Raw genomic sequence first — 13139 nt, 5'->3', positions numbered from 1 at the left:
GAGACAGGCTCCAGCACGTCGGTTTCGACCGCATGGCCCCTCCCGGCGCTGAGAACACCAAACCCTGTGATTACCCCAAACATACAGAGACCGACTGGGTTTCCGAGCCAGCGCCGTTTCCCCGTCCGGCCCGGTCTGGAGCGCACGGTGGTAGAAGCGTGGGTCTGCCTGGCTATTCTGTGAAGTCTGCAATCATTGCCACGACCCTCCTCGGACGTGAGACAATGGTCTCTCCGATATCCGTCCCTTTGTTCATTTTATTATCGCGTCACCTTGAAGTAATCAACCCCTCCGTCTGGTACTGGTTACTGGCATCAAAAGTCGCTGACATGCACACTGCTCTCCAGCCAGTTCAACACTCAGTTCCAGCAACAAGGCACTTGGAAAATACTTTCTGTGGGTTCTGGTCTAAAGTTGACTTCCTATGGAGGTTTACCATGTAGTTCTAGACAGTGAGCAGGGAAGCCTCGTCCTGCTAGATTAAGAAATTGAGACATTTGGCATCACCCGGCTCGCCCTAAAGGAATTTATACGGGCAGCCCTCTGGTGCTACTACTGCCATCGCTCTGAGATCTGGGCACATTCTCATATGACGGCAATAATAACCGTCATTCATCAATGATTCTCTTTTAGACAAAGTGGAGCCCCAGGCCGCAGGATACTGATGAGCTATCACATCTGCAGATGATTTCATTAAAAGAACATTAAAATGTCATATTGAATATGTAGTATAGTACATAGACTGCCTGGTAGCTTCTTGTGCTGAGTGAGTGTTTAGCGGTTGATGTGGTATGCAGAATTGCAGATGTTTCCTTTTGTAATCCATGTGGATGCTTCCCTTTCTTATTTTGCTTGGATTGATTTGACTGATTGATGGAAAAAGTACAAAAGGTTCAATAGTAATACATAAATAGTAATACCATCACCTCAGCACAAATTATGTCCAATTAATTCTACTGTTTGTGTCTTGTCCATTTTTTTTAAAGCTAAAATAGCAGATCTAAAAGCTCACAACACGGTGTGACGCGTTGTGAGCTGGTAGATCTGCTGCTATTTTCGCTATTATCGTACAACATAGTATATAGGGCTTAAGAGGTTAAAGTACCCAGTTGACCCTCACACCATGTATGTCCAAAATACAAACATGTCAGAAGTATGTGCAAACGAAAGCGCAAAATCTCAATGAAACAAAACGTTTAAATCTCTAAAAATAGATTTTTGTGAGGCTTTTTTCTTTTGTAGGTCACAGTGATATGGCCCATATCTTCTTCTGTACACAAAGTGTCAGTTAGCAGCATGGCCATCTCACTCCTCATTATATCCACCACAAAGCAGCAGCGTTGGAAGAATGCAGTGGCTGTCAGGACCCTGGTTGACTGCTAAAGCCCGGCAGGAAGAACAATGCTCTTTCAAACAGCTGAGAGCTGCAACCTGTTTGAAAAGTGGAGCTTTAGAGAGGTCACAAATGCTGACTGGCCTTTAATCCACAGAGCCACTACTGTCTGCACCGCCGACAGCCCTGAGCTGGAGAGAGGAGGCGAGGGAGACAGAGAGGGAACAAGAGGGGTTGTGAAAGTTCAAAAAGAATCTGATAGTTCCTTGTAGTATCTATCTGCTGCTCCGGGTCTGAATCTGACATGCCAGCCATCCCCGGAGCATGCACCCCCCTCCTCTGTATGTCCAAATGCATCCTATCGTAAATGGCAGACAGGTGGAGATGAGATAGCTAGTGTAATGTAATGTATAGCACCTGTCCCAAAAAAAAAACAGCCTGGCTTTTAACCATTTCAACCCTATATACAGTACATTGCTGACCCCAGGGGTCGGTCTATACTAGGCCACCCTCCTTTCTTCCCACTTCACCAAACCTCTTCGCCGGAAATAGCAGCTCTACAAGCTCACAACATGTGTAGATCTGCTATTTTTGCCGAACGTTCACCCCAGAATAGGGGCACTAGGGTTCATGTGGTTAAAGCATAACAAGGGCACGCACCTAGAACAAAAGGCAGAATGCCTCACATTAGGTCCAAAAAACGTACCTCTGTGATCTACATAACCGGACAGTTGTCCGCGTGCACATTTGTATGTGTATGCGTATGTACATGTGCGTGCGTGTTTGTTTGCATTTGTAGGCATGCATGTGTGTGAGCTCACCACTGTGTCTATATGAACATGTGTATGCACAAAAACCTGTCTGTCAGATCGGCTAGTTTACAGTTGGTGATGTCATGTCAGTTAAACAGGGTTTTCTACTTGAGCAGCGCCTAAGAGAACATTTAACAGTCACACATACCTTTACCTTTATCTGGCAAAGAATTACCCTACGGCACAAGAAAAATCCAGAGGGAAACTGGGAGGATCCATAAAACAAGATAGACAGGGCATTAATCAAAGAAAAACTGCTCAATTGAAACTGATTTGAATACTGATTGTTTGAATATGGATTCTACTGTACTGTACAACAAAAGGTCACCTCTATGAGCCACATCGATGACCACAAGACTATGGTGACCACATGTCCAGCTTTCAAGCTGGGTGTCCAGAGTCCTGACAAATGTCTGTAAAACACTAAAAAGACGCAGTTTTCATTATTCACTACAAAATTGTCCCGGTTTTCACCACAATTAATATAATAATATTATTATTACACATAGACCGGGGCTGGGAGGCAAACCGGTGACCTTCTGCTTACCAGACGCCCTCTCTCTACCCACTAAGCTAAGGCTGCCCCTAAAGAAACACATTTGGTGTAAAAGGGACAGATTTGGTGTACAGGGAAAAAAAGGGGATCAAAATACAGACCACCCCCCCCCAGGGGACCCCGGTCAACAAAGTATATAGGGTTTAAGTTTAAGTGGTTATGGGTGAATACAAAATAGTGCTACCCTACCCAAGACTAAAAACAGACGCAGAAGTCAGGTCCAGGGTCACCCAAAATCAGACTGAAGGATTCATGAATGATGTGACCCAGAGAGACTGATGCTGCTCTGTGAGGTTGGTGCATGGAGAGCTGTTTGTACAAGAAACACTGAAAACTCGACTATGACATCATTGGTCGTGAATGGCAGCAGCCGCCTGGCAATGCCAAACACGTTGCTTGCCAACTTCCAGCTAATCTCTATCTCTTTCTCTCTCCTGTGAACACACCATCACTGTAAAAGAAAGCAGAGTATGTTTGCACCAGCTGTGTCCATATACTTTACATTGCTCCAGTCCCCATGCTCATATCCCTGATTCAGGCATTTTTCTTAACTGTGTCATTGAGAGGGGGATGGTAACCAGAACCACTAAGGAAAATGAGAATTGACCTGACACAAATACACACACACACACACACACGAAGTGAGAGCATACAGATGAGAAATGCCCTGAATTCTGGGGGCCTGGAGGATACACATACACATGCTCCCACCTCTTACCTCCCCTCCCCCTTTTCTGGGAGTGCCACTTAACACAGGCCCCTGTCATCTGTGTTTAGTCGCTAATTAGAAACCCCTCCAAGAAAGGCACAGTCAATACACATATCCACAGAGGACAACAAAACTATACTGTAGCAGTTTCTCAATGGTCCGTGCTTCAACCCCACATTCCACAGAAGCGCTGGCACAGAGGAGCACAGCCATGTCAGAGAGGCTTAAGTGGACAGAGAGGCCAAAATGCTGAACTGAGTTCAAGGACAGCGCCGTCTGTGACATCGCTTTCTCATTCTCTCTCATTTAAAAACGGCCCATCACAGAGAACATCTCAAAACACAGTTAAAATGTGAACTGCAGTTAAAAGTTGCTGACAGCTAGAGGCACACAGGATATTAAAAGGTGGTACAACAGGAGATGTATAAGTGGGACAACTTGCCCCCGTGCCCTCAGGCATTTAGGACACAGCAGGCGCTCAAGAGTAGCCTCTCCCTTACCCTGGGTTGGTGCTGGGCCCCGCCGGGCTGGCCGTGCCCGCTGCCGCCAGTGGTTACGGCGGGGGGCGAAGGTGAAGGCATGGGGCCTATGTCGCCACGGAGCACTGCCAGCCAGATACAGCGTGGTTCAGGGGAACTGCAGTCCACCCCCACAGGGTTCTGGAAGCACCAATCAGACCCTGCTGGGGTCGCAGGGTACGGAAGCATAGCAGCGGGCATTGGGGCATGGAGTTCACTCTTCAGATCCTCATCGTTCGCTGCCCGCATGGGCCACGCGCGCTCTCAAGCACGTACGCAAAAAAAACCCAGGTTGGGAGATAAATGCTTTAAAAAGAAAGAAATAACATTAAGAGCAGACAAAATTGGACACGGGTGCAAAAGGAAGCGCACAAATCTCCGGTTAGCCAGTCACGCAGTGGCAGTCCATTGGCAGAGCACATTTAGATTTCCTCTCGCCGGGCTCCACTCCATCGCATCACAAGCTGAGGTCTCCAAAGGTATCCGTGTTTAAATCCCACAAGTTCCACATCACAGTCTATATCGCTTTGGACCTTCAAGGACGCAGAGGGAATGAGCTCTCCAAGGCAAGACACACACACACACACACGTGTGTGTTCTCTCAGCGGGGGCTCCTTGCAAAGGAAACAGCAGGCAGGCGGACTCCTGGGAGGCAGATGGAGAAGCGTGGGAGGTGCATGGTGCCGGTCCGGGTTCCACTCACTACAGACAGACACACTGCCTGCCTGACAGACAGTACAGTACAGAACAACTGACAGCGTGGTCTCCTGGTGGCGTCCAGTGATGTTCTGCACACAAAGCCACTCTGTCCACCCCCGGATCACAAACTACCGTCCCAGGGGGTTGGATCCTCTGTCTCTCCTCCCTCCCTCCCTCTTTCTCTCTCTCTCTCTCTCTCTCTCTCTCTCTCTCTCCCCCCCTTCCTTCCACTCTTTCCAGCCCTCCCTCTGAATCTCCCGTGCCAAAAAAACAACAATCCGTGTCTCTCTCACTCTCCACTCTATTCCAGACTTGTGTTCTCTCGGGGAGCGTCACCTATTAACCCTGCTCACTCCACGTGTCTCCTCCGATCTCTTGTGGTGTTTCTCCCCGGGTCCCTTCCGCGTTTTCTTTTCAACCCATTCGCAAATAACCCACCAACATCCAATAACATTCCAGCTCTGTCACTCTTGAGGGAACTGGTTTGAAACGGAGGCGTCAGAAAACAAATACGACACGCTGTACAGTAAACCAGCTCACCCCTCTTCATCCAAACACTGCACGTCAATGGTCAAAGGCCTGATGAACGGCCCTCCTCATCACTCTCCCTGTCTCTCTCTTTTTGCACTAGTCCATATGGAGGTACAGCCCCGTGGTGAGTTGCCTCTAATGGGGTAAATTCTGCTGTAAGTCCCACTTCAGCGGAGGCCCCCCCATCCAGTACTGAGTATCTCTGTATAGAAGCAGACTGGTGGCACGTGAGTACATGTGTGAAACAGACAGATACAGTGACACGGCTATGATCCCCCCCCTGCTCTCAACTCCACAAAGGCTACCCCCTCACCAAACACTCACACACATGCTCACGCACGCAAACACACACACACACAATCTCTACTCAGGGGACAAAAATGACATCCACTTTCCAGCACAAAGAGACCAAAAAAAGATCCCTTTTCTTTTTGGCTTCACCGCTGTTCCTCCCACTACATTCTGATTCTCCCTCGCTCCCCTACACTGTGACTTGGAAAAATATAGAGGAGAAGATGATAGTGAGTGGATAAAATGGAAAAAAGTAAAAAAGTAAAAGAATGGCAGATGAGAGAGAGAGAGAGAGAGAGAGAGAGTGAGTGAGAGAGAGATGACAGAAGAGAGAAACAAAGAAACGAGAAAGAGAGAGAGAGAGAAAGAGCAAGAGGCATGCATCTACTTTGCTGGGACTTCTCAGTGCCGGCCCTGGTCGCTGAAAATAAAACAGCTGCCGCTGGATGTCAGCGTGACCCTTACTCACCCCCTACACACACACACATGCAGAATAGTACACATTGCGCAGACACGCACACACACACACACACACACACACACACACACACACACACACACACTGCACCAGCGCATTCATAAAAAGCCACCCATACAAGTTGTATGATACAACACAGAAAGACATAAACTGCACGCTGGCTTCACTTTGCCCTAAGAAACTGACAATCTCCCCCGGGGCCCATGCAAGCAACAGAGTTCTCACCAGACAGCCAAGGAACCAGGGCCTGTGTGACAGCGGTATGCAGGTAACCATGTCGCAGCCGAACTAGGCTCCATTCCCTGACGCTCTCCCACCTAGCGCTCTGCTCCTCGTACATAAAAACCTCATAGGCATCCGTGTGCCAATGAGGTTAGACAGGTTTCACCTGCCGCACTTGCACTGGGGCAAGTACCGACTCGACCTCGGGGGCCCGCGGCCCCACACACTACACATGTACAACCCTATTATACCCTGCAGATATACACTATACTTGCACACCGCAGGCTTGAACAATTGATATTTTGACTCAGTTTTGTTATAACCATGCCCAGACAGACAAACACGCACGGACACCAAGTCACAATCAGCAGAATGAGAAAGGTCAGAATGAGAAAGGTTCCGTATGCACATTTGACACACACACACACACACACACACACACACACACACGCACACACCACATGTGCCATTGAGTCACAGATGAGTATAAATACACTAGGGATATGTAATTAGGGTTCTCATAAACTGAATAGCCTGTGGCTGCGGGGGGTTCTGTTCAGTCTGTGGCCAGACTTGAGGTTTGGGTTCCTCACAAAGCCAAGTGGAACCGCCCTACATGGCAAAGAGAACAGATCAGCGAACGAGTCAGGAGGAGGTCCAATTATTCTCGAAGGAGGAAAAAAAAAAAAGACCACACCCCTGACAGTAAATCACAAATGACTGTCAATCCCCGACTATAGTGGTGTATTACATAATACACTTCTTGCAAAGTGGGGGTAAAATAAACGAAAACACAGAAGCACTCCACAGCACAGTGGCAGTACTCATTGGGGATTCATATCACATTTTCACAAGCGTTTTGGCAAAGACAGAGTAAAGCCTAATTTGGGAACAAAAGACCTCTGTCTGTATGTCCAGCCCCCCCCCCCCCCCCCCCCCCCACATCTCTTTTGGCTTCTCCCTCCGTTCTATCTCCTTTTCTCTCTGGCGTTGACCCGTGGAGATGACATTTACAAAAAGAAAAAAAAGGAGAATGAGCGTGGGGAGAAACAAGAAAGAGAGGTAACAAAAGAGCAAAGAGGCGTTAAGTTACAGTTTACACAGAGGGCAATACAGTAACACAGTGTTGACACAATAGCCTCCACTCCCACCGGTGACCTGCACTGTACGCTGTCTGGCTGAGGCAGGCCTGTGCAGGCTCTACTGCCCACAGGTAAACATCCATCATCTGGCCCTGGTTTGGATGCGGGCCTAATATACATCATGAGTGCATAATCCAGCTTACTTACCCCCTTATCTAACAAAGTATTTGATTGCCAGGCAAACATCCTCTGGGCAAAGCACACCACACACTCACACTCACTCACACACTCGTGATGTTTTTCTCAATTTGATCAGTCAGTGATAAACAGAGAGACACGCGCCACTAATCTCTCAGGAGAGATGCCTCATTGTCTCCTGTCTCACACCCCAAACCCTCATAATGCCCCAGACACACACCCTGTGATAACAATCACCGGGAAAGTCAAACGGATGGGGGGGGGTCAGGATAGAACAGTCTGTGGATGGCAGAGTAATGACCAGATCTCTTAATATCACCAACAGAATACTATGAACCCCCCCCCCCCCCCTCACACACACACTTTTTTTGCCCCCACCTCACAATTCAATTCAATTCAAAGGGCTTTATTGGCATGAGAAAACATACGTTTACATTGCCAAAGCAGAAAGCATAATACAACAATACAGCAATACAATCAAAACAAAAATTATGTACATTTGAAAGTCAGAATCTTCAATAGATCAATTTCTATGTACCAAGATCACTGGGTGCAGTTATAGTGCCGGAATATACCCAATGATTAGTCTTTAGGGTGGTTGTGTTCCGTTTGATATCCTTTTCCTATCACAGCAACTCACGAATCTTGCTGCTGTGTTTGCACATTGTTGTACTTCGCCCAGCAGATATGGGAGTTTTTTGTCATTGGTCATGTTTTCAAAATCTCTGTGTGTGGTTGTAATCTGTGGGAAGTATGTGTCTCTGATGTCTTGGTACAATGGACAGACGGTTAGGAAGTGTAGCTCGGTTTCCACTTCATTTTGTGTGCAGTGGGTGCATAGTCTGTCTTCTCTCGGGATACAGGTCTGCCTGTGACGACCTTTCTCGATCGCAAGACTGTGCTCACTGAGTCTGTACCTAGTTAAGATTTTTCTTTGTTTTGGGTCAGTCACGGTGCTCAGGTATTCTGCCACTGCGTATTCTCTGTTTAGGGCCAGATAGCATTCTAGTTTACTCTGCTTTTGTGTTGCTCACAACTGACAGGTCACACTGACCTGGTAAACAAAGATCCTTCTCCTCGTCACACACACACACACACACACACACACACACACACACACACACACACACACACACACACACACACACACACACACACACACACACACACACACACACACACACACACACACACACACACACACAGAGGAGAGATAAAGCTGATCATTACAGTGCTTCCGGCTTGAGGGAGCAGTGGATGTGAGGAAACAGATGAGTATAAGGACAACAGAGAGTTCTTAAGGACACACCAGCCAGTGGGTGCTGAGTTAGAGAGGCTTAGCTGCAGTGACTGCTGCTGAGCAAGGCTTGGTTATCACGTCTCAGACGAATCGAAGTGCAGACACAACACTGGCAAGTTTCCACTAAACACAGACGACCGCGGCCATGATCCCATAAAAGGGAAACAATCTTGGGTCAAAGAATGCCAGGCTGCGGGGATGTCAGTGTTAAGAAATGGATGCTCAGAGCCTCAAGACTGATTTTGGACAGGTACACAAATACTCAATGTCCCTGTTTTTTAATGTCCAGTTCTTTTTTTTATACCCCCTGTGTAATGCCCAGAAAGTTCATAACAAAAATATGAATGGTTCCAAGCTGAGAGTTTGTTGTAATCCATTCATAGATTTGGAGTAAGTCATTCATTAACCATCACAGCTCACCAATGCCTGCTGGTGTGTAGATTATGTTATTTTGTCAAAATCTCATCTTTGCATCCGGGTCATGGCACCAGGTTAAAGTTCCTGCCCAGTCCTCTCACCCCTGCATAGACTGAGGTCTGAATCCCCCACATGGTGCCTCTGGCTATAGCGACTCCTGCAGGTCAGTCAGGCTGTTCAGCAGGGAGCATAACTAGCCAGGATAACGTGTCCCTCCTCCTCCGCTTGCGTCACATACTCCCAGTGAAACTCCTTACTGTCAGGTTAGTCACTGTCAGGGTGAAAAGGAGGGGCCGGGCGGCCGGCATCATCTGTATTGGAGGATACACGTGGTTGTCTACTACTCTACATGCTCCACAAGAAGACCAGCAGTAAACGGTCAGCAGTGATAGGGACTATACACATGGGGCTGAATTGGCACAATGACTGGGACAAAAATTATGAATTTATTTATTGCCACAACTCTGTTACAGAAATAAAATGTTAAAACCTCCCCCCTGAGACTAAGCTAGTTAGTTTGTTGATACCTGTAGGCCCTTTTTTGTCACTTCAAGATGCTGTGAGGACTGGACTCAGACACACTGATTCAGCTGCAGTGTGAAGTCTGTCCCCCTGCTGGTGACAGGCTGCTCATGTGGTGTAGTAGGAGACTTGCTGAGGACACATTTAAATACTCTCAAGAGATAAATCCACACTCCTAATTTTCATCGGGGTAACAGAGTACCACCACCCTGCTTTAGAATAAAATGTCATTAAGAGTATATTATGTACAGCGTATCACACGCATAGAATTATGCGGCAAAGAGCAAACGCACGTATGACACAGTGGCAAGGGACGTGGTGATGCTGCGATCTGGCAGGAACACATTAGATAACATACAGTACCCTCCGTCTAGACGGACATTATCAGTAATCTGGGAAGTAGATTCGAGAAAAGCGTCCAGATGGGAGAAAAAAGGACGCGGCTTGTTTAAAGCAGGTTAATTTTAACTTTAATCTCTGGTAAATCCCCAAGCCAACGGAGCCTATAGGGCTTGACAACCTACGGCATGTAGCTACCGCTGTTCGCCCACTAGAGGGCAGCTGCTACATGCAGTGTAATGACAGATGGGCTGGAAAAAGCTTAGAGGGCACTGGGACACAGGGTGGAGACTTGCATGCAGCCCTGCAGATACACAACCACCACAGGGAGTTTTACTGCAATGGCTGACATCACATGTATGTGTCTGTGTGTGTGTGTGTGTGTGTGAGTGTGCAGAGAAGGACACAGCGCAAAGGGTTGACGTACAATCAATTTTCTGTTCAACCTATTTACTGAGGAACAACTTAACATTAGACGTGTGGCGGGAAGCTCTGGCAGGAGATCAGTGAGGTCACACCTGTTGTGGGTCCTAAGGTGGAAAGATCCCTGGTGTGTCTGAAGCTAGCTGGAGCAGGTGGAGTTGGAGAGGAAATGTGCACACACACACACACACACACACCCTCAATCCACAGCTGAGTGGAGCTGGGTGGTCTCCCGTGGTAATCCCACCCCGCCCCCCCCCACCCCAGCCATGACTGACACAATGAACATACACTGTCTCTCCCTCACACTGGAAGCAGTGGGATTATAGCAGCCCACCTGACCCTCAGTCTTCTCTCACTTACCCACAGGAAGAGAACGCATTATGCATGCATTCTTTAGACGTGCCTGTTGATGTGCAAGCGTGTGTGTGTGTGTGTCTCTCTGTGTGTGTCTGTGTGTGCGTGCGTACAGGGTAGACATATCATGCTGCTACAGTGCAACCATGTGAGCGCAGAGCATGTGAGATCTATCAGGGTGAACTCACTGGCTGCTCCTCGAGTTACAGAAACAAATCTGCTTGCTTGCCATTCTCTTTTCATCGCCACAGCATTCACCCGAATATCACGGTTACACACAGACACACACAAAAGAGGAAAGAGGAACATTTTCATAAATATACCCACACAAACCTGTGGATAAAAACAATGCATATCCGCATTTACATTATGCCACATGGTCAGTGTGGAAACAATGTTGTACAATGAAACTTTGTATGATAACTGGCTGCAGGAGGATTTCAGGCCATATAGTACATGAGTGAGGGTGTGGCCAACGTTCTTTTATTGCACATCCTTCACTCTACACATGCCACAAGGGAATGTGGGATACATGAGTCAGCCATCCCACCAGAGACTAAACTGGCAAAAGAGAGAGGGAGAGAGAAAGAGAAAGTGGGGGCAGGGATGATGAATGTTGGAAAGAGAAGGAAAAATCGAGGAAAAACTTACTGCTGGGGACTGAAATGAGGAAAGAGTGATCTAAAGCAGAAATGAGAGTCAGTGAGGCAGACAGCGCAGATGGCAAGGCGGATATGTACCCTCACACACACACACACAGATTCACACTAATTACCCTCTGTACATCTCTACAAGTGTCATTTAAATTTAGGGTGGGAGATTATTTTGCCGTCTTGTGCTGTGGAACCAGAGTGAACATGCACACAAACCCACCTCCTTTTTGCTGTGTGTATGTCACATGGAATGGAGCATTGGTATGCTGATTAATAATTAAGTACTATTACATTTGTATGTGTGTAAGCGTGAGTGTGTGTGTGTGTGTGTGTGTCAGTGAGTGAGTGTGTGTGAGAGAGAGATAGTAAGAGAGAGAGGGGGGGCTTGTGAGTTGGAAAAAGAGAGTCTGTCTGCTGCAAGGCCACACACAACTTCTCTGTCTCCCTTCCCTCTTGTTTTTCAGCACACCAGACACTAAGTGGAGAGATGGCGGTACACCTTAACCTACTTAGTAGGAACTGTGTACTCTGAAATAGAGGCTTGTTTATCCACAATACTTGGTCACCATCATCAGCATATCACAACGGAGAGAGTTACGACAAATTTACACTTCATTGTATGACGTGTCACTCGCAGAAAATGACAGCTTTTCAAGCTAACAATTCACCACATCGTTAGCTTGCGTCATTAGCTTGTATCGTTAGCTTTACCTGGACAGGCACAAGATAGACCAGTCCCATTTTGTGCTGTATGTGAAATAGCTCTGCTCTAAAGATATACACACACCAACCTCCATTCTCAACCTCGCATTGCTCTCGTTTTTCCACATGAGTGCCATGGCATACTACCACCTATATCCGGGGCAACCCCACCCCCACTATTCACCCCACTCCACCAGCTACCACTCAGCCAACAACAGTTCCCTGAGGCGAATGTCTCAATGTGTCAAGTTGCCCTAGCAACATTGAATCTCTCCTTCTTGGCTCAATGGCCCGCATCCTAGTGGCAGCCATCTTTAGAGTCAGATCAGTTGCTGCTTCTTCCTTGCTATCACAACCAGTGGTGTAAAGTAACTAAGTACATGTACTCAAGTACTGTACTTAAGTACAAGTTTGAGGAATCTTTGCTTTACTGGAGTATTTTCAGTTTTCAGTACTTTTACTTCTACTAAACTACATCTCAGAGACAAATATTGTACTTTTACTCCACTACAATCATTTGAAAACTTTAGTTACTAGTTACTTTGCAGATATAAATTATTATATTATAAAACATACATTAACAACTTCAGCCCTATTTTATACCCAGGCAATTTTAAAATAGCCGATCTACAAGCTCACAACGCGTCGCGATGTGACGCGGTGTGAGCTTGTAGATCTGCTATTTTAAAAAATGTAGTACTTTTACTTTTGGTACTTTAAGTAGATTTTGATGCCAATACTTTTGTACTTTTACTCCAGTACTTTTTGAATATTGGACATTTACTTGTAACAGAGTATTTCTGCATTGTGGTATTGATACGTTTACTTAAGTAAAACATTTGAGTACTTTTTCCACCACTGATCACAACCATTGATACTCTTTACACTGTTCTGCCATTAGAGGGCCTGCAGCAGTACAAAGTCTACAAACCTACTTACAGTGTTAGCCAAAACATGAAATAAGATGGTGGAAAATGGAATGGGGGATTCTTTTTTT

General features: G+C 46.8%; 1 protein-coding gene across 8 annotated transcripts in view; it reads right to left on the bottom strand.

The window, feature by feature from the left end:
• arhgap23a (Rho GTPase activating protein 23a) overlaps positions 1 to 13139 on the bottom strand; it is a 72486-nt gene that overhangs the window by 31692 nt on the left and 27655 nt on the right. For 5 of the 8 annotated variants that reach the window (XM_080446322.1, XM_080446324.1, XM_080446325.1 and 2 more), the window contains exon 1: positions 3911 to 4776. The exons of 2 other annotated variants lie outside the window; for them this stretch is intronic. In XM_080446322.1, the coding sequence (XP_080302448.1) occupies positions 3911 to 4177 (267 nt within the window). In that variant the 5' untranslated portion in view covers positions 4178 to 4776. Of the gene's footprint in view, positions 1 to 3910; positions 4777 to 6152; positions 6219 to 13139 lie in introns of those variants that run through there. One more of the 8 variants, XM_080446327.1, reaches the window with a different exon arrangement.

Source organism: Gymnoscopelus braueri (genome assembly GCF_963280865.1).
Source record: "Gymnoscopelus braueri genome assembly, chromosome: 13".
Taxonomy (NCBI): Eukaryota; Metazoa; Chordata; class Actinopteri; order Myctophiformes; family Myctophidae; genus Gymnoscopelus; species Gymnoscopelus braueri.
Note: the sequence above shows the minus strand (reverse complement) of the source record. Positions and strands in the feature narration are given on the sequence as shown.